We start from the raw sequence: 27,552 nt of genomic DNA, 5'->3' as shown, positions 1-27,552 counted from the left end.
GGTACCTTGCATGGAACTCTACCGTTTGATGAGGTTTAGGTCACTGGGGTCAAGGTCATTGAGGCTTATAATATATTTTTCCGTCACACATTTGTGACAGTTTCTCATACCACCTTCAATACTTTACCAATCTCTTTCATATTTGGCATGTAGGTACCTTGCATGGACCTCTACCTTTTGATGAGGTTTGAGGTCACTGGGGTCAAGGTCACTGAGGCAACTAATAGATTTTTCCGTCTTACTTTTGTTACAGTTTCTCATAGCACCTTCAATACTTTACTGATCTTTTTCATATTTGGCATGTAGGTACCTTGCATGGACCTCTACCTTTTGATGATGTTTAAGGTCACTGGGGTCAAGGTCCCCGAGGCTAATAAAAGATTTTTCTGTCATGCTTTTGTTACAGTTTCTCATAGCACCTTCAATACTTTACCGATCTCTTTCATATTTGGCATGTAGGTACCTTGCATGGACCTCTAACTTTTGATGAGGTTTGAGGTCACTGTGGTCAAGGTCACCGAGGCTTATAATAGATTTTCCTTCATGCTTTTGTTACTTTACCGATCACTTTCATATTTGGCATGTAGGTACCTTCCATGGACCTTTATCTTTTGACGAGGTTTGAGGTCACTGGGCTCAAGGTCACCAAGGCTAATAATAGATTTTCCGTCATGCTTTTGTTACAGTTTCTCATAGCGCCTTCAATATTCTACCGATCTCTTTCATATTTGACATGTAGGTACCTCGCATGGACCTCTACCTTTTGATGAGGTTTAAGGCCACTGGGGTCAAGGTCAAGGTCACTGAGGCTATTAATATATTTTCCGTCAAGCTTTTGTAACAGTTTCTCATAGCACCTTCAATACTTTACCGATCTCTTTCATATTTGGCATGTAGGTACCTTGCATGGGCCTATACATTTTGATGAGGTTTGAGGTCACTGGGGTCAAGGTCAGCGAGGCTAATAAAAGATTTTATAAGGTGGTTATTAACACATAGATTGACAAAGCGCATCATCAGGGAGCATTCATCAGTTTCACTGATATTCTTGTTTCTGTATGTTGGAAAACCACTGTCCCATAATTCACTATCCAGTTACAGAAATGGCGCAAGTTTGTGTTTATAAAATTGTAAGGCATGTTTTCATCTTCAATGCTGGCAAGAAAATATATTTTTAATTGAAGTCGTGATTATATGGAATTATTGGCTGAATATGAATTGAGCCGTGCTCTGTGAAAAGGGGGGTTAAATGCATGTGCGTAAAGTGTCGTCCTAGATTTGCCTGTGCACTCTTAATTCAAATGTCTTATGAAATACTTAAAATCACATAAAACTATAATATAGCACACTTTTCTTCCTGAAGGGATATATTTCTAGTAAAAATAAATGCAATGTAAAATACTAGCATAAACCTTATTTGTGCACTGGTTTGTTTGATTGTTCATTTGCAGACATACATTTGTAACCACGTTAAATCACAGATTTACCATTAATCTAGTAAGTTCTTAAGAATGTGTTCCTATATTCAATCTTTGTTCATTGCAGAATTGAAGACTACGACCCAGACTCTGGAGAAGAAAAAGAAATCAAAGAGGCAGTTGATCATCAGAGAAAGACCAATGCCAACTTTACTAAAGAACCTGAAACTTTTAACAATCAGTCAGATAACTATGAAAGAAGGAACAATCAGTCAGGAAACTATGAACGAAGACAATACAATAATTATAGACACGATAGTTACCCTGGGTTTCAAGACAGTCGTCAACATCCTTACAGGAATGGAAGTAGCACTGTACAACCGCCCTGGGAAGGTCAAGGTCATTACAATGACGGTTACTATGGAAACAGGTACCACGGTTACAGACAACAAACAACAAGAAATGATTCACAACCATATCAGGGTGATCAGGCTGGACGCCATTATGGCTGGGGCAGTGACAATAAATCAGGTCCATGGTATGATGCCCCATTTGAAAGGTCACAAAGTCAAGGTCATTACTCTCAAGGTCATAATAGAATTCGAAGACCGAGACCTTATTGATTATACAAGAGTAATAGTGTTGTGTGCATTGTGATGAATTTCAAATTTGAGCCCATTTTCAAATAAGATTTAAAGTTGCTATGTCACATATTGCCAAAGTTACCAAAATGAAAGTGTATTTTCAAAAGCAAATAAACAAGATGTTTTTAAATAGCAGTGACTGAAATGACCTTGTTTTCAAAATAAGCAACAAAATCACACAATATCAAACTCTGAAGTTGTATCATATAAAGGCATTCTTTTAAGATTTAGCTTTGATTTCAACTATCTATAACCATTAGAATAAGTTGTTGTAATATAACACAAATAATTATTTATTATAAGGATTATTATATTGAATGATAAAAAGGACTCACCTGAACAAGACTGTTCAGGTATCAGGTTCATCTACAAAGGAGCTTGGTAAAGATCAAAGGTACTGTTCAAGGTCTAGGTTTTTTTTATTATGCTCTAGAACACTTAAATGTCTGGAAGTATTTTTATATAATTTTACATTTTTATTCCATATTTTAATTCAATTTATCATAGTAATGTGGTATGACAGTCATTTTATATGTGGAAATGATTGACTTACAATATTGCAATTGTTTGGCAGTATGCATTTTGTAATTTAAATCATTTTAGTAGAATTATATTAACATTATTCATGTGGCTGTAAATGGCTAGTTTCATAAGGTGTTTGTTTAATAATAAAAAACTAAGAAAAATGTGTATTTCATGGAGATGTGTTAATAAAATGTTTTTAACTTTAAGCTGACCAGAGCGCAGCATGCTCATGGCTAGCTTTAGAGATATCTCGACATAGTTTGACACTGGTGAATTTGGTGTTGATTATATGTAACTAGTTGCTTATTAAAGGTATGTTGGTGTGTGCTTTCATATTACAAGCTCATTGAGTTTTTTGTGGGGCAAAAAGTATCATCTGAATGAACATATAGTGTTGATGCAAATTTATCCGAATAGAAAAAAAGAAGCCATTTACAAATGATTTCTGACTGAAAGTAAAGCAGTCAGTGATTATGCAAAATATAAGAATTGTAGAAGCCTATGACAGAAATATACTAATTTTGCTATTTGCATAATAAAATACTTTAAAAAGTATTTGCTTCAAACTTCAGATTTTTTGGTTATTCATCAGGCTACATATATTCTGTTATATTGTGAAGTTTTTTGCATTGATCTATGTTTACTAAACACAACATCCACATTATCAATCTTTTCATTATATTTTTAAATGGAGATAAACGTAAACAATGCTTCTATGTGTAAATAGCCATTTCCTCATTCATGGTTAGTGTCATTTATCAAAGCTTAATTTTAATGTGTAGAAATTATGGGATGAGTATTGTATTGTTGGTTTTGTGGTATTTTTGTAAAGAAAAAAAAATCTACACTTTGATGTCCTTCATATTTCATTTGACTTTGAGAGTCATTTATTATTCACCAGGGCCCATATCACGCGTAAAGGTTTTCGTAAACCTTACACAATTCTTAAATTAAGTTGAAGAAAGATCAACATTCATACAACTATTTTGAAACAATTTCACTTAAGACATGCAACAAACTTGTTTTCAATTTTAATGTTTTGGCAGTTTGATGTCCAAATTGTAAGACAATGAATTCATTTTAAAGAAATTAAATTACTAAAATTTCATTATTTAAGAAATGTTCTATTATCACATGCTAAACCCTGTTGTCTAGTGAACATAACCATTTTTATTTTTATAATATTTTTTTATATAGTTTTTTAATGGTTTTCATGGCTTTCAGTTTTTTAAACTGACCAATAGAGTAACATTATTATGCTTTTCAAACTGTTGTTTCAACTTCAAGTGATGTCATACAATCAAAACAACTTTCCACTTGTATCTATACATTTACAGAAATTGTATTTTCTTGGCTAATTAAAAAGCATGTGATAAAAAAAGATCTGACATTCTTTGTCATTTCATACTATATCATTATTTAACTCGCCCAGATAATGTGTTAATAAGATTGCAAAAGGCTAGCCTACTAACAAAATTCTTCTCCTCTTTTTTATAATAACTGTATAAAATAACAACTTGTGTCAGATCCTTGATTTACACTCGCTGTTGACTTCACTAACTATTTTGTCTTGTTTTATCAGATAACAATATTATTGATGTGTGTACCGGTAGTGTGTATGCAGAACCGTCTATGTTAGGGTCTGTATTTGCAAAGTATCTTCATTCGTTTGTCTAGTTCCTTATCATATTTAACAAAAATCTTTAAGTTACTCTCTTTTGATGCCCAGTAACCATACAGCATGTTTTTTATATTCCAATCAAGTTCTTGCCTGTTTTTGCTTTTTTTAAATTAAAAACTAAAATCAATATAAGTATCTTACCAAAACTGTAAAATTATATTGCCATGCAAGAGCCTGTACATACCTCAAAACAAAGTATCATCTGCTTTCAAACGGATATTTTGTACTGTAATTATTAAAAACAATTTTAAATATTTGTGATTTGTTAATCATGGTTGTTGTAATTGTTTTTAATTGTTTTTTTAATTGAACTATGCCATATAAAGTTATTCAGACATCTGTTGGAGTTTAATTTCTCTTATAAATTATCATTTTATGCCTCCAGCATCTACTGATGCCGACAGACATAAACCCATTGGCCTGTTTCTTTTTTTAGCTCACCTGAGCACAACGTGCTCATGGTGAGCTAGTGTGATCGCCTTTTGTCCGTCGTGCGTTGTGCGTCGTCAACATTTACCTTCTTAACACTCTATAGTCCACATTTATTGTCCAATCTTCATGAAACTTACTCAGAACATGTGTCTCAATAATATCTTGGACGAGTTCGAAAATGGTTCCGGTTGATTGAAAAACATGGCCGCCTTGGGGCGTGGCAGTTTTATATATAGCAAACCTTGTTAACACTCTAGAAGTCACATTTATTGTCCGATCTTCATGAAACTTTGTCAGAACATGTGTCCCAATAATATCTTGGACGAGTTCGAAAATGGTTCCGGTTGGTTGAAAAACATGGCCGCCAGGGGGCGTGGCAGTTTTCCTTATATGGCTATAGTAAAACCTTGTTAACACTCTAGAAGTCACATTTTTAGTCCAATCTTCATGAAACTTTGTTAGAACATGTGTGCCAATAATATCTTGGACGAGTTCGAAAATGGTTCCGGTTGGTTGAAAAACATGGCCGCCAGGAGGCGTGGCAGTTTTCCTTATATGGCTATAGTAAAACCTTGTTAACACTCTAGAAGTCACATTTTTAGTCCAATCTTCATGAAACTTGGTCAAAACATGTGTCCCAATAATATCTTGGACGAGTTCGAAAATGGTTCCAGTTGAATGAAAAACATGGCCCCCATGGGGCGGGGCAGTTTTCCTTATATGGCTTTACTGTATGGTAAAACCTTGTTAACACTCTAGAAGTCACATTTGTGGTCCAATGCTCATGAAACTTGGTCAGAATATTTGAACTTATAATATCTGGGCTAAGATAAAAAATGGTTGAGATCAGTAAAAAAACATGGCCGCAAGGGGGCGTGGCATTTTTCCTTAAATGGCTATTTACTACAAAACCTTGTTAACACTCTAGAAGTCACATTTATTATCCAATCTTTATGAAACTTGATCTGAACATTTGTTCTAACAATAGCTTGAGTGAGTTTGAAAATGGTTATGGTTTGTTGAAAAACATGGCCGCCAGGGGGGGGGGGGCAGTTGTCCTTAAATGGCTTAAGTGAAAACTTGTTGACACTATATTAGCCACATTTATTGGCCAATCTTCATGAAACTTGGTCAGAACATTTGTCCCAATGAAATTTTGCCAGAGAGTGAATCTGGGTCATATGATCTCAAAAACTAGGTCACAAGGTAAAATATAAAAAAACATGTTTAAAGTCACTTTTTTGGTCCAAAATAATCTTCATGAATCAGCTTGCATTTTTTTCAGAATAGTCTAGTCCCTTTGGCTTTCAGGTGAGCGCCTTAGGGCCTGATGGCCCTCTTGTTTCTGTCAGTCTGTCCTAACAAGGTTTACCCTAGGTTACCCAAAATGTAATTCTTTGAATATGGTCAATAAAGCTTCCCACAAAGCTTAAATACTTGAATGGATGTTATCTATGAACACTCTCAACACACCCAAATCACCTGACCTCATTTAGGCCTCGACATTGACCTATTTTTGACATAACCTTATTCAAAAGGCCCATATTCTTGGTTAAAATAAAGTGGCACGTTTTTTCTTAACATGAATATCGCTTGCTACAAAGCTTGGATACTTGCATGAATGTCATCTTTTGAACATTATCAACACACTCACATCACACTTGCGTCATTTTGATGTTGACATTGACTGACTTATGAACTTGAACTAATTCAGAATGTCCACATTCTTGGTTAACATCAAAATGACATCTTTGTCAAAATCAATACTGCTTGCCAAAAAGTGTTGATACTCGTATGAATGTTACGTATAAACACTTTTAACTCACTAACGTCACCTTTCCTTATGTTGACCTTGACATTCTTTTGGACATTCTAATTCAAGGTCAAATTTCCTTGTTGACCCAAAAGGATGTGTTTCGTCTAAAATCAATACAGCTTGCTACAAAGTTTTGATACGTGCATATATGTTATCTATGAATACTTTCAACACATCCACATAACCTACCTCATTGTGACCTTAAAATTTACATTCCTTTTGACTTGGACGAATTGGGAAGGTCCAAATTCTTGGTTAACCAAAAATGTCAGTTTTATTAACACCAATACTTCTTACTGAAAAGCTTTGATACTCCGTTTCAACACTCATCACACTCACATCATCTCACCGCCATTTGACCTTGACATTGATCTAAGACTGTACTTGATTTACTCAAATGAACTAATGATGATACTAACAAGGATTCCACCGGCGGCATCATTGTTTTTTAAACGCAGCATCCTGGTGTAAATAAGAAGAGTTGTTACAATAAAAATGCATATTTATTATGCCCCCCTTTGAAAAAGAAGTGGTATATTGTTTTGCACATGTCGGTCTGTTGGTTGGTCCGTCCACCAAATGGTGTCCGGATGATTACTCAAGAACGCTTAGGCCTGGGATCAGGAAAGTTCATAGTACATTGATCATGACTGGCAGATGACCCCTATTGATTTTCAGGTCACTGTGCCAAAGGTCAAGGTCACAATGACTCTAAACAGTAAAATAAAGTGTGAATCAAGCAGATTGTGTGGAAGAACAATAAATACACCACCACACAAATACTAATGCTTAAGCAAAACTATATAAACTATTGATACTTAGGTGAGAGTGATTACATAAATACTCACCCAAAGACGGCTATGTTTCCTCCAGTGTGCATATCAGAAGACTGTAATACACATCAAACCATATAGGTACTTAAGATATTATTTAAACTTCTCTCTGTAACTAACTACTACCATTATACATAATTGATAAACATATGTACACTTTTGTCTTGTCTTTATTTAATATCTCAAAAATATCTTGTTGAAGTTTATGACAAATAAACAACAGACTCTCATCAGCAACTTCACGAGTCACGCAAGCAATACTTCTTTAAATTGCCAATCATACTCTGAACGTATTCACACAATGGCAGCCACTACAACTGACAGCCCATTTGGGGGCATGGGTGTTTTACCAACAGCCCTTGTTGCTATAGTGAAACATAGTGAACTCTATAAGTCATATTTTAGTTCAATCTTAATGCAAAATGTTGAGAACATATGTTCCTATAATATCTTGATTTAGTTGAAAATGGTTCTGGTTCTCTGAAGAGCATGGTTTCCAGGGGCAAGCACATTTCTTCTTGTGAACCTTATGATAATATTTATTGTTTCATGAAGTACTTTTATTATTTTGAACTCCACCTCCCCAGAATAATTTAGTTACTTTGGGTCTCAGGTCAGCGCCTTAGGGCCCCTGGCCCTCTTGTTTTCTTTAGAGCTGAGCATATATATTTGTAGTGGTAAAAAAAAATCCGATCAGTTGCTTACAAACTGAACAGTTTTACAATTTAATCCATGTTTTGATTGCATTTCATTCAATTGCAGACAAATTCAAAAATAATTGTGTTTGAAGCAATCCAAAGTTTACAGTAAACCATGTGTATTTGGTGAACCTGTTAACACATCCTGAAGATTGATTATATATACATAATATGGTTTATGTTCTCTGCCAACAACTTTCTTTTTTTATTTAGTGCTTATTGTAAATGGTATTTTTTAATAACAATATGTGTAATTGATTTTACTAACATACTGGTACTTTGCAGTGTATATAAAAATGCTTCTTCAATCGTATATACTCAGTTTCTGTTTGGTTTTCTGTATGGACATGTTTATTTTTGTCAAAGCCAAAAACATAAGGTTTTTTTACTAAGTAAATAAATCGTGTATTAAATGTGAATAGATACGTTATTTTTCGAGTCCACTACTGAGTGACTGACTGCTGGTGTTTTCACAGAAACACATATGCAGCACAATCCGCAGCCCAAGCAGCAGCAAGAATCAACCAGCAACTAGGAGTATCCTCACCTCAGGGCGGAATGCATCAACAGGGAGACCAGATGGGGGGCATGGGGATGGTCATCACAGAGGAGTTCAAGGTTCCCGACAGGATGGTCGGACTCAGTGAGTAATAGAAGCTTACCAATCAAGTCTTGAATTGAACAATGATCATGGATTAATGCTAGTTTTGGTTAATACAAGCACATGGGTTTCTTTATTTAATCAATTAAATGAAAACCCAAACAAAACACTATACCAGTATATGGCTATAAATGTATGTTCTTTAACTATCACCATTGTTGCGTATCTGTGTAGTATCTTGCAGGAAAGCTGGAATCCTGTATTTGAATTAATAATAGTTCACGTAAATTGGTCACATAGAAAGTCAATTACAAATTGTAAAAAAAATGTTTATACATACGTATTTTAAGATATGACTAGCATCTATATGTTAAGTGGATCTGCACATTGCAGAATACTTGTTTTTTATAATGTATACTCAGTGTTTTTCCTCTATATAAAGTTGGTAACGTAAAACGGCACCATTCCCAATCACAGGTGGTTAGCGTGTGGCTATGCTATTAATTAGTGAAAACATCATTTTGAATGATAAATAATCATATTATAACGAAAAATTAACTTTTCTGAAAAAAAATATTTCACTATCAAATATATATATAACAAGGTATGCAACTCAAAATCAGCCCAAAACGGGGTGCATCGCTTTGAACAGCCATATCTTCATCAATTTTGCAGCGATTTTCACGATCTCGGTCTTATTCAACGCAGAAATGAATTTCCTTTCTGGAAATGTATATGTCTTGCAATATTTTTACAAATGCTGGGTCAACTTTTAAGAAATAACACGATACACAACACGCATGACCCAGTTGACAGTGATCATGTATTCTTTATGAATGAAATCTCCAGTTGTAAAGACACACCTCCGCATTGGACCAATGAAATCACTCGTATGTTTAAAATGTCAGTTAGTTGAAATGTATGTAAACAAAGGTTTCAAACGGCGCTGGACAGTTAGTCTTGATGCAGAATGTAACGACAAGAACGGTAATAATGTTTTTTCACACGTTTTATTGAATTATGGTATCGAACTACACGAACTTTATAGGGAAGTTGCCCTTTACTCCGCGAAGATATCAGTCTTAAAGACAGCATGATCACTGTCAACTGGGTCATGCGTGTTGTGTATCGTGTTATTTCTTAAAAGTTGACCCAGCATTTGTAAAAATATTGCAAGACATATACATTTCCAGAAAGGAAATTCATTTCTGCGTTGAATAAGACCGAAATCGTGAAAATCGCTGCAAAATTGATGAAGATATGGCTGTTCAAAGCGATGCACCCCGTTTTGGGCTGATTTTGAGTTGCATACCTTGTTATATATATATTTGATAGTGAAATATTTTTTTCAGAAAAGTTAATTTTTCGTTATAATATGATTATTTATCATTCAAAATGATGTTTTCACTAATTAATATCATAGCCACACGCTAACCACCTGTGTTCCCAATGAGACCAGTTTTACCGATTTCAACATAAAAAATTTTAATTCAGAAAAAAGATCCCAATTTGGCAAAGACTTGCCAATGCACATATTAACCCCTTTTATCAATCATTGCAGACTTCACAATAGGGCAGTGTATCTGCTAAGCATGTACAGTACAATAACTGCTTAAATAAGGTATCATTTAAAAGACAGTTACTATAAAGATACAGCATGTTTGATTTGAAATTAATTTTTAGGAAACGTCTATTCAAAATCATTTATTATATAATTTAGTTTAAATGAACAACACAATTTTAAACGAAATTTGAAGATTTAAATTGTCTCTACGCTACATTTTTTATACAAATTTCAATACACCCACGCTTTCCATGCGGTAAATGACGTTATACATAAATGGCCTAATTTTTGCGCGCTTTTTATTGGGACAAAGAATGAATACATGTGCAGTGTTTATTTGATGTTGCGTTTGCATTAAATTCGTATGTGTTTTTAATTACAAATGTTATTATTTGCAAATTGTATTATTTTAAATTAACATTTGCAGTTTTTGGTATTAATTAAATAATCATTTTTTAACACACTACATGTCGAAATAAATGTTTTGACAATGTTAAGCATGAAATGCACAATTTCTACGAGGATAACACCAGGTTGCCATCATCAGTGTCATAAATAACTGGCCATAATTTTCCAGTGGAGGAATATCCCGTAATGACTGGTTAGTGTGGTAGACATAGCAACGCCGACAAACTGCCACAAAACAACTGAAATTAATTATCCATTGATATTGTCACTTGGTTATTCACGCATAATTGATACACAATCGTTCGCATCTTCAGTGCCTTTAAGCCATACTCTTATGCTACCTGTAGTATATGTAACATATTTCGATGTGAAATGAACACCGCCAAACAAATTACCAGTGCTGATTATCAATCGGGCATTAATAAAATTCAGACTTTCAAAATTTAGGATTATGAATCAAATATCGAGTCCGGTGCATAGTTGTCAAATGTTTATTATAACAACCTTTCATCAACAGTTGAGTCTACTGACGCAAACCTGGTTCAGTCAGAAGCAGGTTATCCCACGGAACATGAGGCTCAGAGTCCTGATTTAGACAGTTGATACTCAGAAGCTCAGCTTCAGTTAAAAGAGTGTTTAGTTCAATAAACTCATTGTTAAGTATTAATAGAAACAGGATTTCACTGGAAATCACTCGCCACTTTGATGTTAATATGCAACTTATTATATTTTCATGTTTTATTAAGTTTTCAGCATAATTAATAAATTTCCCAATGTGGATGAAAACCCTGCTAATTTTCCCAATTTGACTGTTCCAATACCATTCCCAAAGTAGTGAGGAAAATCTCGGGTATAATATTCTTTCAAGAACATTACAGAGCTAGTGACTTATATGATCTAGCCAAAACGCTATATAAAGCTGCGCAATGGAGGCCATAGAAAGATTTCATTAACTTGTTTCGGTCCAGTTATGTGCTATAGAAAAGTTCAGTTAGCGAAGAATGGCTAATAATCTTGTTCTCCATCTTTGAATTATGCAACAAACAATATTTCTTTTATGACATTTACACTTCTGGTAAGGTTTTGCTTAAAAAATACCACATACATGTAAGTTGATTCAGACGCAGAGCTTTGCTGGATAAGATAATATCTTAAAAAGTTCTGATCTCCAGTTTATTAGTTTGGAATGATGTGGTGCATTTGTCCCTGTTATTGGGAAAGGTGGGGAACAGATTGCCAGACTTCAAACTGAGACCAGCTGTAAAATACAAATTGCTCCAGGTAAGGTTGTTTAACTCTTTCAGTGCTGGAACCGAATTTTGAAGGCCTTTGCAAACAGTTTGGATCCAGATGAGATGCCACAGAATGTGGCGTCTCATCAGGATACAAACTATTGGCTATTCTTATAGTATTCTTTGAAAAAAATCAAAGAAAATGCTAATTTTAGAAATTCAGCAGATGACATATTAGCAGACGACACATTTCCCAGCATGAAAAGGGTGAACATTTTGTATATTAATGGCATAGTTTATAATTAAACTTAATATCTATGCTGATCGCTATGTGCAGGATGTAGTCTTCTTAATATCAGCCAGAGTATCTGCTCCAATTCTGCCACAATAACATTTAAAGCCAGGATCAAATTACACTTTTCATACATAATGTGTAAGTGGATGATAGTAATGTAAGCAGTTCAGGGGATGACGTTCTCACTTGTCAAGATTTTGACTTTGTAGACAGCAATGGAATGCCAGAAAGGTCTACTACTTTGTCTGGGACACCACAGTCTATCGCGTAAGTCACTGGCTTCTCCTGTTCATTATATCGCCCAATTGGTGCAAAAAGGTACCATGTGACATTGAAATTAAAAGACCTTTTTGGACCAATGGGGCGATATAATAGATAAAGCTGTAATCGAAGGTTAGCTTACAATGGCATAAGCCTTGTATTGTTAATTTAATGGTAAATAATAGGACATTTTTTGGATTACATGATGTGTTATGTCAAGGAGAAAGAGATGGTTGTGCTTGGCCACACATTTAGAAAATGTTTTATCTGTCAGTGATAAGTAAGTCAAGAGACATCTGAATATTCTAAAGGCATTGTTAAAAGTTTTGTTTGTATGTGTTTACCAATGGGGGGAGTTTTTAAGTTGTATTTGCACTGCCTGCAGGAAGTTCAAGGAGGGTATCAAGAAGATCATCCAGCGTGCCCAGGGCTCGGACCATGGCTACGGTGACATGTCTGGTAACCTGGAGATCATGATCCCTGGAAACAAGGTCGGACTCATCATCGGCAAGGGAGGGGAGACCATTAAACAACTCCAGGTATATATATATATATATATCTTTGCATGTGTTAAGTGAAGTAAAAATATGGAGAATAAACTATGACCCTTACAACTTTTAAGATGTTACATGCAGTAAACCAGGGGAAGTTAAATCAACTCTCGGTATTTGTCTGTATTGTTGCTAAATGTTCTCTGTATTTCCTGTACATTAAGTCACTAAATATCTTTTTTGAAATTGACTAGTAAGATAATTAGGGTTTTGAAACCTCTGTAAACTACAAAAAGTTCTTGTTAATTAAAAACTACAGTTATTATCTATCATTTACCATATTCTTTGCAACCTGTATTTTATATTGTGTTTTACAACAGTCGATAGGGATTAAATAAAACAAAAAATGTGTACCTTTTAATGTTACAATAACATTCTATTGATGATTCAGTGGTTATTCCAAGTTGTGTGTACCTATATAGACTGTGTGTATGTGTAGGAGAAGTGTGGAGTGAAGATGGTGATGATCCAGGACAGCAACACGCCCACGGCCTATGAGAAGCCCCTGCGTATCTCTGGCGACCAGATGAAATGTCAACAGGCCAAGGAGATGGTTATGGAGCTACTTGCATCCAAGAATGATGGCATGGTACTTTAACAATATCCATATAAACATTTATTAAACCTTGCATTTAGATTTGATTGTAAATTTGTTTGAACCATTCTCAGAAAGCAAGGAACAGGTTGTGTTAGGTTAACCTTGTAAAAAACATGTGTATTGGGGGCAGCGTTTATTGTGGCTTTTGCTTTAATATGGCATGGTTTTAAATTCAAAGTATTTGGTATATGTAGGCAACAGATTCAGATACATTGATTTTTTTTAATGTGCCCGGTAGGGTGGCATATTGTTTTCCAACTATCTTTTTAATTTTTCGATTAATGGTTGGTTACGCACATATTAGAGCCCATGTTTTCTTTGTTGAAATGTGGGTGTCGTCATGTGCAAAAGTAAATTCAGGGAACTTCATATCTGTCATGTTTTATTGACGAGATGTGAACGATTTCTTGATACATGAATAACAAGACTATTGCCAAGCAATATATGTCCCCTAACAGCTCCACCATTGTCAGAAATATAAAAAAAATTGTATATTTGTTGCCATAGTAACAAGAATTTTTTATGTAGGAACAAAATGAAATGACATGCATAATGTCCTTATTGCCATCTATCCATGTTTCAAGTTTCATGAAAAAAAAATAGTAAGGACTTTTAAAGTTATCGCAGGATCCAGAAAAGTGTGACAGACTGACGGAGTGACGGACACACAGAGCGCAAACCATAAGTCCTCTCTGGTGAAACGGGTAGGGGACAAAAACATTTCTTTCAATATTCATGAATACACACGTATCACACATGCTTTGGCCATTCCAATGCTGTGGTTGTGTTGCAGTGCTTCTCCAATGGTATGGGAGGGTTTGGTGGAGGAGGTAGAGGGGGAGGAGGAGGAGGTGGTGGCATGGATATGCCTGTACCCCGGGCAGCTGTAGGCATGGTGATCGGCAAGGGAGGAGAGATGATCAAGAAGATACAGCAGGAGACTGGGGCCAAGGTCCAGTTCAAGACAGATGATGGTCATTCTGGAGTCTGCTCCATCACGGGACCACCAGACAAGGTGCAGGCTGCCAGAGCCATGATTCAGGACCTTCTTAATAACTCCAACGTAAGTAACTCCAATGTAAGTACTCGACTACACATTACTAACTGTGATTGCTTTGTTGCTCATGTTTGTTTAATTTTGTATAATGCAATATAATAAAGTATTTTTATGCCCCTGGTAGGGTGGCATATAGCAGTTGAACTGTCTGTCTGTCAGTCTGTGCGTCCGTCCGAAAACTTTAACATTGGACATAACTTTTGCAATATTGAAGATAGCAACTTTTTATTTGGCATGCATGTGTATCTCATGGAGCTGCACATTTTGAGTGGTGAAAGGTCAAGGTCATGCTTCAAGGTCAAAGGTCAAATATATGGCTTCAAAGCGGCGCAGTAGGGGGCATTGTGTTTCTGATAAACACATCTCTTGTTCACCATGAATCTCTATATTGTAAGATTGTAGTTGGTTTCACATTTTGTAAAAGATTTTTGTCAATTGATTTATTTGTATTTGACAAAAGTGTATTGTTTTATATTCTTAACAGTTATTTCATATTATTGTAACAGCTGTTATTCAAACTCTGATCCACATCAAGTTAATTGATTAACATTTGCTAAAACGCTCAGTAATGGTGAGTTAAATTGCCATTACTTGAAGTTACCTTGTTTTCAGATAGTTGTTTTGTAACCCTATTGTGTGTTTGTATTCAAGTATGGAGATGGAGGTATGGGGCGTGGTGGCGGGGGTTTCCGTGGAGGCAGGGGTGGTGGTCGCGGTGGCCTCAACCAGGAGACTGGGCAAGGTATGGGGGGCCCTGGTGGCTTTCATGGGGGAAACTACCTGGACCTGACCACGTTCTCTGTGCCTGCTGACAAGTGTGGACTCATTATTGGGAAAGGTAGGTGCTCATGTAAAATTGTTTATACACTTTCATAAAGCAGAATGCATTGCTGGTTGTTGATCCAAACAAATTATGAAACTTCAGTTTGATTGTACAAAGCACATTCAATGTAGTACTGACTCGTCAAAATAGTACAAACAATTTCACTAATTGATTAACCCATTTATGCCTAGCGTCTAGAAAAAAGGCCTTGGCAAACAGCGTAGACCCAGATGAGACGCCACATGATGCGGCATCTCATCTGGGTTTGCGCTGTTCGCTTAAAGGAAATTCTGTAAGAAATATTTTAAATATAGAAATAAATATACTAGACATCCCTAATTTTGGAAATAAATTGATTCAATTTAGAAGGATGGGAGAGTCCACTAGGCATAAATGGCAGGGTGCACTTAACTTGAAAAGTCAGGGAAATTTGATTTTTTTTTCAAGGTCAGTGAAAAGTCAGTGAATTTAAAAAAATGGTCATTAAAAAATGAAATTTCAGAAAAGTCAGTGAAAAGTCAGGGAAAAATAAATTTTGGGTCGATGCATAAGTAATTTAGTGGCTATGGCAGTATTTCAGGTATCATCTGTTTTCTTAGATTTAACAGTATATTTTTTATTCAGAATGTTTTGGCTATTTCTATGCACATAAAACATTAACATGTGTAAAGCATGTTCAAAAATGTGAATTTATCCATTTTTTGTTGCACAATAATGTTTGCCAAAGACCATGTAGTTTAAATAATCATTGGTATGTACATTTATTATGCTCCCCCAAAAAAAATTTGGGGGGGGGGGGCATATAGTCGCCGCTTTGTCTGTCTGTGTGTCCATCCGTCTGTCCGTCCGTGCACAATTTTTTCTCCGGGCTATTTCTCAGCAACTAATGACCGGAATTCAATTAAACTTTATGGGAAGCTTCACTACCAAGAGGAGATGGGCATATTATCAACCGGTTCTGGTCGGATGATATTTCACAGAGTTATGGCCCTTTGAAATGTTCCATTGTACATATAGTGCAATTCTTGTCCGAGCTATTTCTCAGCATCTTATTACGGGAATTCAATTAAACTTTATGGGAAGCTTCACTACCAACAAGAGATGTGCATATTATCAGTTGGTTATGGTCGGATGATTTTTCACAGAGTTATGGCCCTTTGAAATTTTCTATAAACTGTACATATAGTGCAATTCTACTGACTGGACTTCAATGAAGCTTTATGGGAAGCTTAACTACCTTGAGGAGATGCGCATGTTATTAGTGGGTTCTGGTTAGATGATTTATTTAAGAGTTATGGCCCTTTGAAATTTGTAAGCTGCTAAACCATCCATCGTATTATTTTGTCCAAAGTTATGCCCCTCAAGACGTTTCCTTTTATCTTAATATATAGTGCAATATTGTGACAAAAAAAAACTTTGGGGAGCATCACTCGTCTCTGACAGTTTCTTGTTTTATATTGAAGATAGCAACTTGATATTTGGTATGCATGTGTATCTCATGGAGCTGCACATTTTAAGTGGTGGAAAGTCAAGGTCAAGGTCATCCTTTAAGGTCAAAGGTCAAAAATCATTGTATTTTTCTTTCCTAAAACTTGAACCTTCGTTAAAGTTTGGTCATAACTTTTTTAATATTGAAGATAGCAACTTGATATTTGGCATGCATGTGTATCTCATTGAGCTGCACATTTTGAGTGGTGAAAGGTCAAGGTCAAGGTTATCCTACAAGGTCAAATGTCAAATTTATGGCTTTAAAGCTGCGCAAAAGGGGGCATTGTGTTTCTGACAAACACATCTCTTGTTATCTTTGGTTTTGTGCTATTTACAATATAGCCTTGCATCATGCATAGTTTAATGTACAAGTAGTACTGCTTTGTTATTTGTTAAATATTTTATGTTAAAGAATAAAATGAACATTAAATTGGTGGATTTGGTCGGCTGCATGGGGAGGAGGAGGCCGAATATGTCGCAAAACTAGTCAGTGAAAACCAAGATTTGGTCAGGGAAAAGTCAGTGAAAAGTCAGGGAATTTTATTTCGTCAGGTTGGTGGCAACCCTGAATGGGTTAAACTGTTTTTCTAGGTGGAGAGACCATTAAGAACATCAACAACTCCACTGGAGCCCACGTGGAGCTGCAAAGGAACCCAGGCCCCAACCCAAATGAGAAGGTTTTCAACATCCGTGGTGAACCCGGTCAGATCCAGCATGCCATCCAGATGATCTGTGAGAAAGCTGGCCTTCCCTATGTGAGTCTCTAGGACAGATAGGAAAGATCTCAATATCATTCTACATTGTTGAATATCTGTCTTTTTGAACAAATAGATTAACACTTGACAGTTTTACCAAGTAGATAAGTTTATTTACAAAGTTGTATAACTGATTTATTGATCATTAATCTGTAATGGATGTATTTCAGGATGGTCCAGGAGGTGACATGTACGGGGCTGGTCCAGGAGGGCCAGAGGGTCCCCCACAGGGAGGACCAGGACCATACGCGGGGGCTTGTCCACAGGGGCACGGACATGGGGGATATGACCAGTATGGAGGGCCACAGGGAGGACTTGGGTAGGTACACGAGCTTGTTATGGAGTTTGGGTTTAGTGAGAACAGCCTTGACTTATCAGGGCAACAGACAAGGATTGTTTTTTCTTTATCATTACGCAATGTATTTGGCTAAAAACAAATTGAAATTTAATAAATAGCAATTGTACAGCAAACAATGGTGAAAAGGGATAAAAGAAATGCAATGAATTTTTTGTCATTATCTTTGAAGTAAGTTTACATAGACACTGGTTCTGGCTGGTGTCTATTATAAAATGTAATTAGGTCATAAAATGTTGCCATTAAACAGAGATTTGCTCAAGAACTCACATTAACAATATGCTTGTTTCACAACCCAAACTGCAAGGAAAAGATGTTCTAAAGAGGTTACTCTCAGATTAAATAGTGCAGGCGGTGAAAGCTGAAACATTATTCTAAGCAAAACACTGCAGCAATTCCATGTCTGAAAAACAAATGACATCATGGAAAAATTATATCAGCTGGCTTGTCGTTGTTGGAAAGGGTTAGGAAAATTCTATTTAGGAGCGACAATTTAATTAAAGGTGTTTAAACCGGTTGACACAAAATAACTTCTAATCAGCCATGGTTTGTCAATGGACAATTTATTTATAGTCACAAACAACCATTGGAAATGTGAATTTATAATGACTATTTATTGGAATAAGAATTGCTTAATGCCAAAAAAACATTTGATTTTGTTAATAAATTGTATATCAATCATATGCATGGTGCAGCTTGTAAAATAACAACAGGCATACAGTATGAAATTAAGTTGTTCTCAAATAAATATAGTTAGTAATTGTTTAGAATGAAAGGCACAACTTGACAAAGTATTTCTGATCAGAGATATGGTTGATGGTATTGTGCAATATCAAAATCAGGGATTCGCTAACACCACCACTACATTGGTTGGAGTTTGATAGTAGACCCTGAGACAAAGATTCCTATAATGGTGTACTTGCTCTTCTCTTCACAATATAGATGTAATGAGATGAACTAAACGGAAGTGTTTTCCTTCCAGACCCAACCAGTCAGGCTATGGGGGTGCTCCACAGGGCTGGGGAAATTACAATCAGCAGTTCCCAGGACAGGGGCAGCAACCAGTGGCTCCTGGTGGAGGCGATCCCAGTAAGTAGTGTGACCTCCTGGTACTTAGGTACATTTTCCCTGTATGCAACATTTAAAACAAACACTGTAGTGGTTGAGATTACTTGTTGTTCTTCCATCTAAAAATGATTATTGAAAGCACGTATTAGAGCCCGTGTTTTCTTTGTTGAAATGTGGGTGTCGTCATGTGCAAAAGTAAATTCAGGGAACTTCATATTTGTCATGTTTTATTGACTAGATGTGAACAATTTCTTGGAATATATTTGAATATGAAACTTGTTTTTATTTGAATTTGTATGGCCTAAACAGGATTTTTTTTGGACATGTGTGGAGTCATTTTTCATTTTTAACTCTGTTTGCTTGTGGTCGCAGGTAAGGGCCAGGACCCTCAGGCTGCAGCATGGGCAGCCTACTATGCCCAGTACTATGCTCAGTATGGTCAGCAGGGAGCCGGCGGTCAGTACGGGCTGAAGGGAGCCGGCGGTCAGTACGGGCAGCAACCCCAGCAGCCTCAACAGATGCAGCAGAGTACACCACAACTTAGTAAGGCCAGGGCAGCTGGAGATACAAACACAACCTGACATTACAGCATTCAGCTTAGTTGGGGCAGGGAGGGGGGGGCTAATATGAATGACTTACAATAATACACATGTTAACCAGCTCATGATCTTTCATAACCTTAATGTTGGGTGTTAATAAGTGTGTGATGATTTATAAAGCTCATACTGAGGGCTTGGTCTGTTTTGTGCCAATAATGAAAACTTTTAATTTAGTGGTCAGAACTTTTGATTTGCTTTTTATGGAAATGCACCTTGTATGTTATTATCTGTTGACAGACATGTTTAAAACATGCCGGTTTAATCATTTTGTGATGCCTTGATTAACCTCAGCAAAATTAAGTACATAGAATAAATGGGACAGCAATTTGTTATTGAGTTCAAGCGCTATCTGTTTTCAAGCCTGAAGATCTTTTAAGACTGATGGGCAATATGTGAGTGCAATAGGAAAGTCAGGGATTCGCTAACACCACCACTATATTCGTTAGAGTTTGATAGTAGACCCTGAGACAGTCAAATCGATCAATTTAAGCTCATCTTTTTGTTTCATATTAAATATATATATTGATTAGGCACAACAAAAAATGGGTGATGTTTCTTTTGTTTTCATATTTGCAACCATGAAAAAAAAATCCATATGAATCGTGTTCTGAGAAAACTGGGCATAATGCATGTGCGTAAAGTGTCGTCCCAGATTAGCATGTGCAGTCTGCACAGGCTAATCAGGGACGACACTTTCTGCCTAAATTTGATTTTTGCTAAGAAGAGACTTCATTTAAGCGAAAAATGTCATAACAGCGGAAAGTGTCGTCCCTGATTAGCCTGTGCAACCTGCACAGGCTTATCTGGGACGACACTTTACGCACATGCATTATGCCCAGTTTTCTCAGAACGCCACTCATGTAAATGAGCCTTGCTCTGGGATTATCTGCTTGATGCACGAGAGAATTGTTGTTCAAGCGGACCACTGGCTTATCGGTGACAACAGCATAAATTGGATCTTCCTTTAAACAAAAAATACAAGAAAAGCAGATAATGACATCCTGGAGTTGGATGAACTTCACATGCGAATCTTGGATAAAACTATTCACTTGCATTAAGCTCAGGTTCTCCAGAGGGAGGCTAAAGTGTTATGTGCCCTGTGCTTTGAGTTGCTTGTAGCTCCAGACGTATACGAGGTTTCTTTTTTACATGTACACCAGTCATAAACCCGGCTACTGGACAGCCAGACTACTCGCAGGCTTGGGCGGAGTACTACAGACAGCAGGGCATGTATCAGCAGGCCAACGCCATTCTGGCCCAGCAGCAGCAGGCTGTGGCCGTGGGACAGCAGGGGCGGCAACCACAGCAGTAACAACACAGCACACACCACAGTTCAATCCCTTGCTCTTGGAGAGGTAGGCCTCACCCAGTTGGTGGTTCTTAGAAATCAAACGTCTCCTACTATCTCCATGTTTTATGTTTGTTACTGAGTTTTCTGTGAAGTTCTTGCACATCTTTGGTTCAACCTATCGGCAACGTGGAAGATGCTGCCAAGGAGTGAGGAATTGCAAATCTTCAAACTTTGTCAATTTGAATCTTGAGTCTGCATTGTGTTATCTAACCATGAATATCTGGACTTGGAACATGCTCAGTTGAATAATTAGTTCCTATTATGAGTTTACGACTAGCCAAAGTATGATTGTATAGTGTTCATTTTTATCAATTAAATGGTTTCTTTTGTAAACATTGCATAACAAATTTCATATTGTTGCATTATTGGTTCAACAAGTTTGCAATGCCATAATATTTGATATATATTTGTATCTACTTCAACATTGGTTGTTTTGATACATGTTTTTGTATGGATAACATCTTGTAAATAATGAATGCTATTAATAGATAATTGCCTCTCTGATTATGTAACATTCAATGCTTCATGTATGTAATATATAGATATATTTTCCATGTTCATGATATGGTAATTTCACACGGTGCGTTCATGATATGGTAATTTCACATTGTGCATTGTTGTCATTGATGTAAGAAACACTCAATAATCTTTATTGATGGACTCGTTGTGATAATTGACATAAAATGTGATTGATTATACGTTTTATTGTGCGCTCGGTATATTATAGTTTGTTTGATTTTGATGATACTTGTGTTATTAATGCCTAGTTGTGTAACATATGTTTGAAGTTTGTTAAAATTTCTACGAACATCATCTTTTATTTCCATTTTTTGTGCAGATAGCTTTTAGGGTCCTTCATGTATGACTTTTAAAAATGTATAAAAATATGAATATGTTTTGATATGCTCCATTTATCCATAAAATCCCCTATTGATTTTCAGGACTGTAGGTCAAAGTTAAAAGTCATAGTGACTTGAAACCATAAAATGAATTTCGGATGATAACTCAAGAACGCTTAAGCCTGGGATCAGGAAAGTTCATAGGGACATTGGTCATGACTGACAGATGACCCCTATTGATTTTCAGGTCACTAGGTCAAAATTCTAGGTCACAGTTACTCAAAGCAGTAAAATGGTGTCCGGATGATAACTCACGAATCCTTAAGGTTAGGATCAGGAAAGTTGATGGGGACATTGGTCATGACCGACAGATGACCCCTATTGATTTTCAGTACTGTAGGTCAAAGTTCAAGGTCACAGTGACTTGAAACAGTAAAATGGTTTCCGAATGATAACTCAAGAACACTTAAGCCTGGGATCAGGAAAGTTCATAGGGACATTAGTCATGACTGACCGATGACCCCTATTGATTTTCAGGTCACTAGGTCAAAATTCAAGGTAACGGTGACTCGAAGCAGTCGAATGGTTTCCGGATGATAACTCAAGAACGCTGAAGCCTGCAATTCTTCTTTAAATTGCCAATCATACTCTAACGTATTCACACAATGGCTGCAACTACAACTGACAGCCCATTTTTAGGGCATGCGTGTTTTACAAACAGCCCTTGTTTTTTATTTTCGTTAATACTTGCATATAAACATGTGAAGCCTGTGTAAGTTAATTAAACAATAGCAACAATACATCAGAATCGGTATTTGAATTTGTATTTAATACATCTGAGGAATATAATACTAAAGTTCTCATGAAACCAGCACTAAAAAAAACATTTATTATTAATTATGTCCCTCTTCGAAGAAGAAGAAGGGGCATATTGTTTTGCTGGCTGTATGTCTGTAGACCAGTTTGAATGTCGGTAGACCAGTTTGTTTCCGATCAATAACTCCTCAACCAAATATCCGATTGGCTTGATACTTCACATGTGCATTGGCCTTGGACAGTAGATAACCCCATCAGAAATTGGGTCACTAGGTCAAAGGTCAAGGTCACTACCACACTAAGTATTAAAATCGTTTCCGATCAGTAACTTGTCAACGAATTGACCCATTGGCTTGATACTTCACATGTGCATTGGCTTTGGACAGTAGATGACCACTATTAAAATTGGGGTCACCAGGTAAAAGGTCAAGGTCACTATTACACTAAATGTGAAAATCGTTTCTGTTCAATAACTAATTGACCGATTGGCTTGATAATTCACGTGTGCATTGTCCCTGGAAAGTAGATTACCCCAACTGAAATTGGGGTCACTAGGTCAAAGGTCAAGTTCACTATCATTTTAAGTGTGAAAATCGTTTCCGATAAATAACTTGTCAACCAATTGACCGATTGGCTTGATACTTCACATGTGCATTGGTCTTGGACAATAGATGACCCCTAATGAAATTTGGGTCACTAGGTCAAGGTCATTTTCACACAAAGTGTGAAAATTGTTTCCGATCAATTACTCGTCAAAGAATGGACCGATTGGCTTGATACTTCAAATTGTGCATTGGCATTGGACAGTAGATGACCTGTTTTGAAATTGGGGTCACTAGGTCAAAGGTCAAGGTCACTATCACTCAAAGTATGAAAATCGTTTCCAATCAATAACTTGTCAACCAAATGACCGATTCGCTTGATTCTTCATATGTGTATTGGCCTTGGACAGTAGATTACCCCTGTTGAAATTGGGGTTACTATGTCAAAGGTCACTGTTACACATTTAAGAGTACAATCGTTTCCAATCTACAACTCGTCAACTGATTCACCGATTGGCTTGATTCTTCCCATGTGCATTGGCCTTGGACAGTAGATGACCCCTATTGAAATTGGGGTCACTAGGTCAAGGTCACTGTTACACTCTAAGTTTGAAATCGTTTCCCATCAATAACTTGTCAACTGATTCACCGATTGGCTTGATACTTCACATGTGCATAGGCCTTGGACAGTAGATGACCCCTATTGAAATTTGGGTCAATGTCACTGTTACACAGTGTGAAATCGTTCCCGATCAATAACTCGTCAACTGATTCACCGATTGGCTTGATACTTCTTATGTGCATCGGCCTTGGACATTAGATGACCCCTATTCAAATTGGGGTTACTAGGTCAAAGGTCACTGGCACAATAAGTGGGAAAAGCGTTTTTGATCAATAACTCGTCAACGAATCGCCTGATTGGCTTGATACTCCCCATGCGCATTGGCCTTGGACAGTAGAAAACCCCTATAGAAATCGGGGTCAAAGGTCAAGGTCACTGCCACAATAAGTGTGAAAATTGTTTCCGATCAATAACTCATCAACTGATAGCTTGATACTTCACATGCGCATTGGCCTTGGACAGAAGATGACCCCTATTGTAATTGGGGTCACTAGTTCAAAGCCCAGATTGGGGCATATGTATCCGACCGCGGAACACTTGTTCAATATTTAAAAAACGGAATTAACTATTGGTGTTGAACTCTATATGAAATGGAATAAACCATCGCTTCAATAATCCTTTAATACTTATCCGTCAATTTCTGGAAATTATGTGCATGATTATTAAAATGTATGTCCGCCGTACTTTGGTTATGAAACCTTCTATGCGACTTGGGGTTTGTTACGACACTTTATTGATGAAATTCTTAAGTCGACATTATGTAATGACCAAGAAATCATGTGTCGAACAGCATTCGTTTGGGAAAGTACGTACTTGAATGTTAAATCATAAATTGTTCAGAATTAAATATCGTACATCTAGTACTAAATCAAGACCTGCTTGTGTATGATACAACTAACCCACTGTCATGTGTTTAACGGCATCTATGGGGAGAAGTAAGTGTTTGAACAGTATTGTTCAGAATTGAACCTAGAACATTAGGAACGGAGCCTTTGAGATTATACTTGGGGGTTTCTCTGTAATTATGCTAAGTTTACATCAGGCCACGATCTCCCCGATTAGCCAGAGGCTTAAAAATCGGGGAGCTCTACGATTAAATGGTATACTCCACGTTCTGTTACGCTTCCTTACGAAATCAGCACGTTTTGTTGCTACGATCGAGCCCACGATTTGCATCACGTTCTGTTACGCTTTGTTGCGATCAACACGATTGGCTTCCACGTTCCGTTACGTCCTGTTAAGATCTCCCACGACAAAGCCGCTTTGTTGCGATCTCGTGCGATTTGACCTACGATTTGAGATTAGAAAATGAATCGGGGTAATCGTGGTGAAATTTAAGTTTGATTTAAAATCTGTCCCGATGCCCACGATGTCCCAGATTCAACCACGTTCCGTTACGCTCCTCCACGATCACCCCGATTCGACTCCACGCTTTGTTACGTTCGCCACGATGCTCTGGAATCGGGGACCAGATGTAAACCTAGCATAATGAGTCACTGAACTCTTATATTATTGAAATCTACCGGCCCGGGCAACAAAAATTTGAAAACTACTCATGATTATCCAATGAAAATTAAGCAAATAGTATCTATAAAAAGTACAATGCCTCTTGTTAAGGCGAAATCAAGCTGCGTAAATTATTTACCTATGGAAGGCATGGATGTTCGATTCGTCACATTATCTATACATTTCCACTTACCTTACTATTATGTACAGTCGTCTCCCTTTGAACATATCACCTCTCACTTAAATATCGGCCACAAACTCAAACAAAACAACTTTGTGTTTAACGGTGTACCAGATAAATATCTTGACGAGTTTAACACACCGATCAGATTAGACCAATAACATTTTCATGTGCAAGAGAAATTAATATCATCGCTCCTCTTTAAATATAATTTCGCTCAATTCGATTGAAACTTTATACGCCCTATGAGGTTTGCAAAATGCATTAAAAACTGGTTTGATTGAGTCCTGGGAAATCACTGCAAACCATCCGGAACCGAATAAGCAAGGATTTGTGATTCTCCGTGCCCTGAACCCGCTTAATCAGATTTAGATATGTGTTTTGGATGGTATATATATCAGGATTTTATCTTCCTTTCTCCGCTTTGACTATCACAGAATGCCAAACATTCGCATTGCCATCGTTTCCACTCGATTCAACGAGCGTTTTTTGTCATTAACATATGTACGATTTTTGTTAATGTTTCCTTGGTGTTTCTTTTTGTCATCTGACACATGCCATAATTGAAGCTTCGATTTAAAAAAAAAATAGCTATCATGCAAGTGTATAAACTAATGAGACTTAACATTAAATTAAATAAGCAAAATTCGTGTATGCATATATCATACCAACATAAATAAATTGCCAATATGCGGAAAGAATTTTTTTTTAAGTTAAATTGTTTGTTAGGTTAACTTTATTTCTAAGGGCTTTCGAGCATTTATTTTATTTGTTGAATCCTATATCAAACAATACCCGAAATGCACTTGTAAGCGAGTGCACTTTGGGACAAACAAAATATCCCATAATAGTTCATATAAAATAAATGAATAGCTGTAACAAAGTATCAACGATTTCTTTGTCAAATGAACTTAAATTTAAATGTGAAACGAGACGCGACTTAATACACGAAAACATAATATATCTCACCCAGTGACTAACTAGTAAATGTGTGGCTTTTATAAACATTGCAGGAGCTGGTTCTTTGATTTGCAGTATGCCGATATAAGAAATGCGCCGTCGACATCAAAGGCCCGCATGTTAAAGCAGTCACGAACGAATGCACGGTTATCGCATTAATGCGCAACTTACATTTCAAACAATTTACACAACACTGTTGTTAACAGCTGAAAAAGTATTCTAAATGCCAGAATCAATCCGCAATTAAGAAAACATTTCCATAAATGCGAGCAGTTCCAAGAATGTGTTGATACAGTATTTTTGCCATTCGGAAGACTCCTATAGTCCTCAGATCACGTCACGCGCCAATTGAAATCTCGTCTGCTATGATCAGGCTGATACTTGAGCCAGATTTTCTAATATCTTCTGAAGCGGTTGCCACATATCTACGTTAACGCCTCATAAATAATACCCACAGTTTACTCATTAAATGGAAATCCTGCACAGTTTTCTTTTTGGTTCATTTCCTGCGATTTTTCATAATCGTTCATCTTTGGTTCGGTGATGGCTTTTCCAGTGACACCAGCATTGTAAAATACTCCACCCTACCAGAGGCGAGTTTCATAAACACACCGAACGATAAGGTCTCCTACGGGAATTGATATTGGGGGAACGAATCTATGAGTAATTCTATGTTAAAGACACATGTCCTCGTGAAATGTTTAAACAATCTAAACAAATTAAAATCGTTTGGAAGTATTTGCGGTAGTTTTCATTGGCATCTGCGACATATTTAAATATCATAATTAACGTTTCCATTCATTGCCAGACCATGTTTTGGTTTTAAATCAAACGTTTGACCCAATTACACAGACTTAATGCATAAAAATAACCCTCCCACCTTCCCAGTTAGCAAAAAGGGTCAAGTATTTTTTGTCCACACAAGTTTTTTAATCTATTTACCATTATTATACTGTTTGGTTCGTTTAACGTTGACCATTAATATAATAAATAAAAACCATCAGGTACTATTTACAATTTATGGCAAACACCG

The 27,552-nt window shown here is 36.6% G+C and overlaps 1 protein-coding gene across 1 annotated transcript in view; it reads left to right on the top strand.

Moving 5' to 3' along the window:
- The window catches only part of LOC127842277 (far upstream element-binding protein 1-like), a 194,794-nt gene extending 172,843 nt beyond the window's left edge, over positions 1–21,951 (top strand). The window contains exons 19-21 of the mRNA XM_052371711.1: positions 19,018–19,124; positions 19,476–19,649; positions 20,857–21,951. Of these exons, the coding sequence (XP_052227671.1) occupies positions 19,018–19,124; positions 19,476–19,649; positions 20,857–21,014 (439 nt within the window). The 3' untranslated portion in view covers positions 21,015–21,951. The remainder of the gene's footprint in view (positions 1–19,017; positions 19,125–19,475; positions 19,650–20,856) is intronic.
- The last annotated feature ends 5,601 nt before the right edge of the window (positions 21,952–27,552 follow it).

This window comes from Dreissena polymorpha, chromosome 8 (assembly GCF_020536995.1).
Source record: "Dreissena polymorpha isolate Duluth1 chromosome 8, UMN_Dpol_1.0, whole genome shotgun sequence".
Taxonomy (NCBI): Eukaryota; Metazoa; Mollusca; class Bivalvia; order Myida; family Dreissenidae; genus Dreissena; species Dreissena polymorpha.
This window is presented reverse-complemented; position numbering and strand designations above follow the sequence as displayed.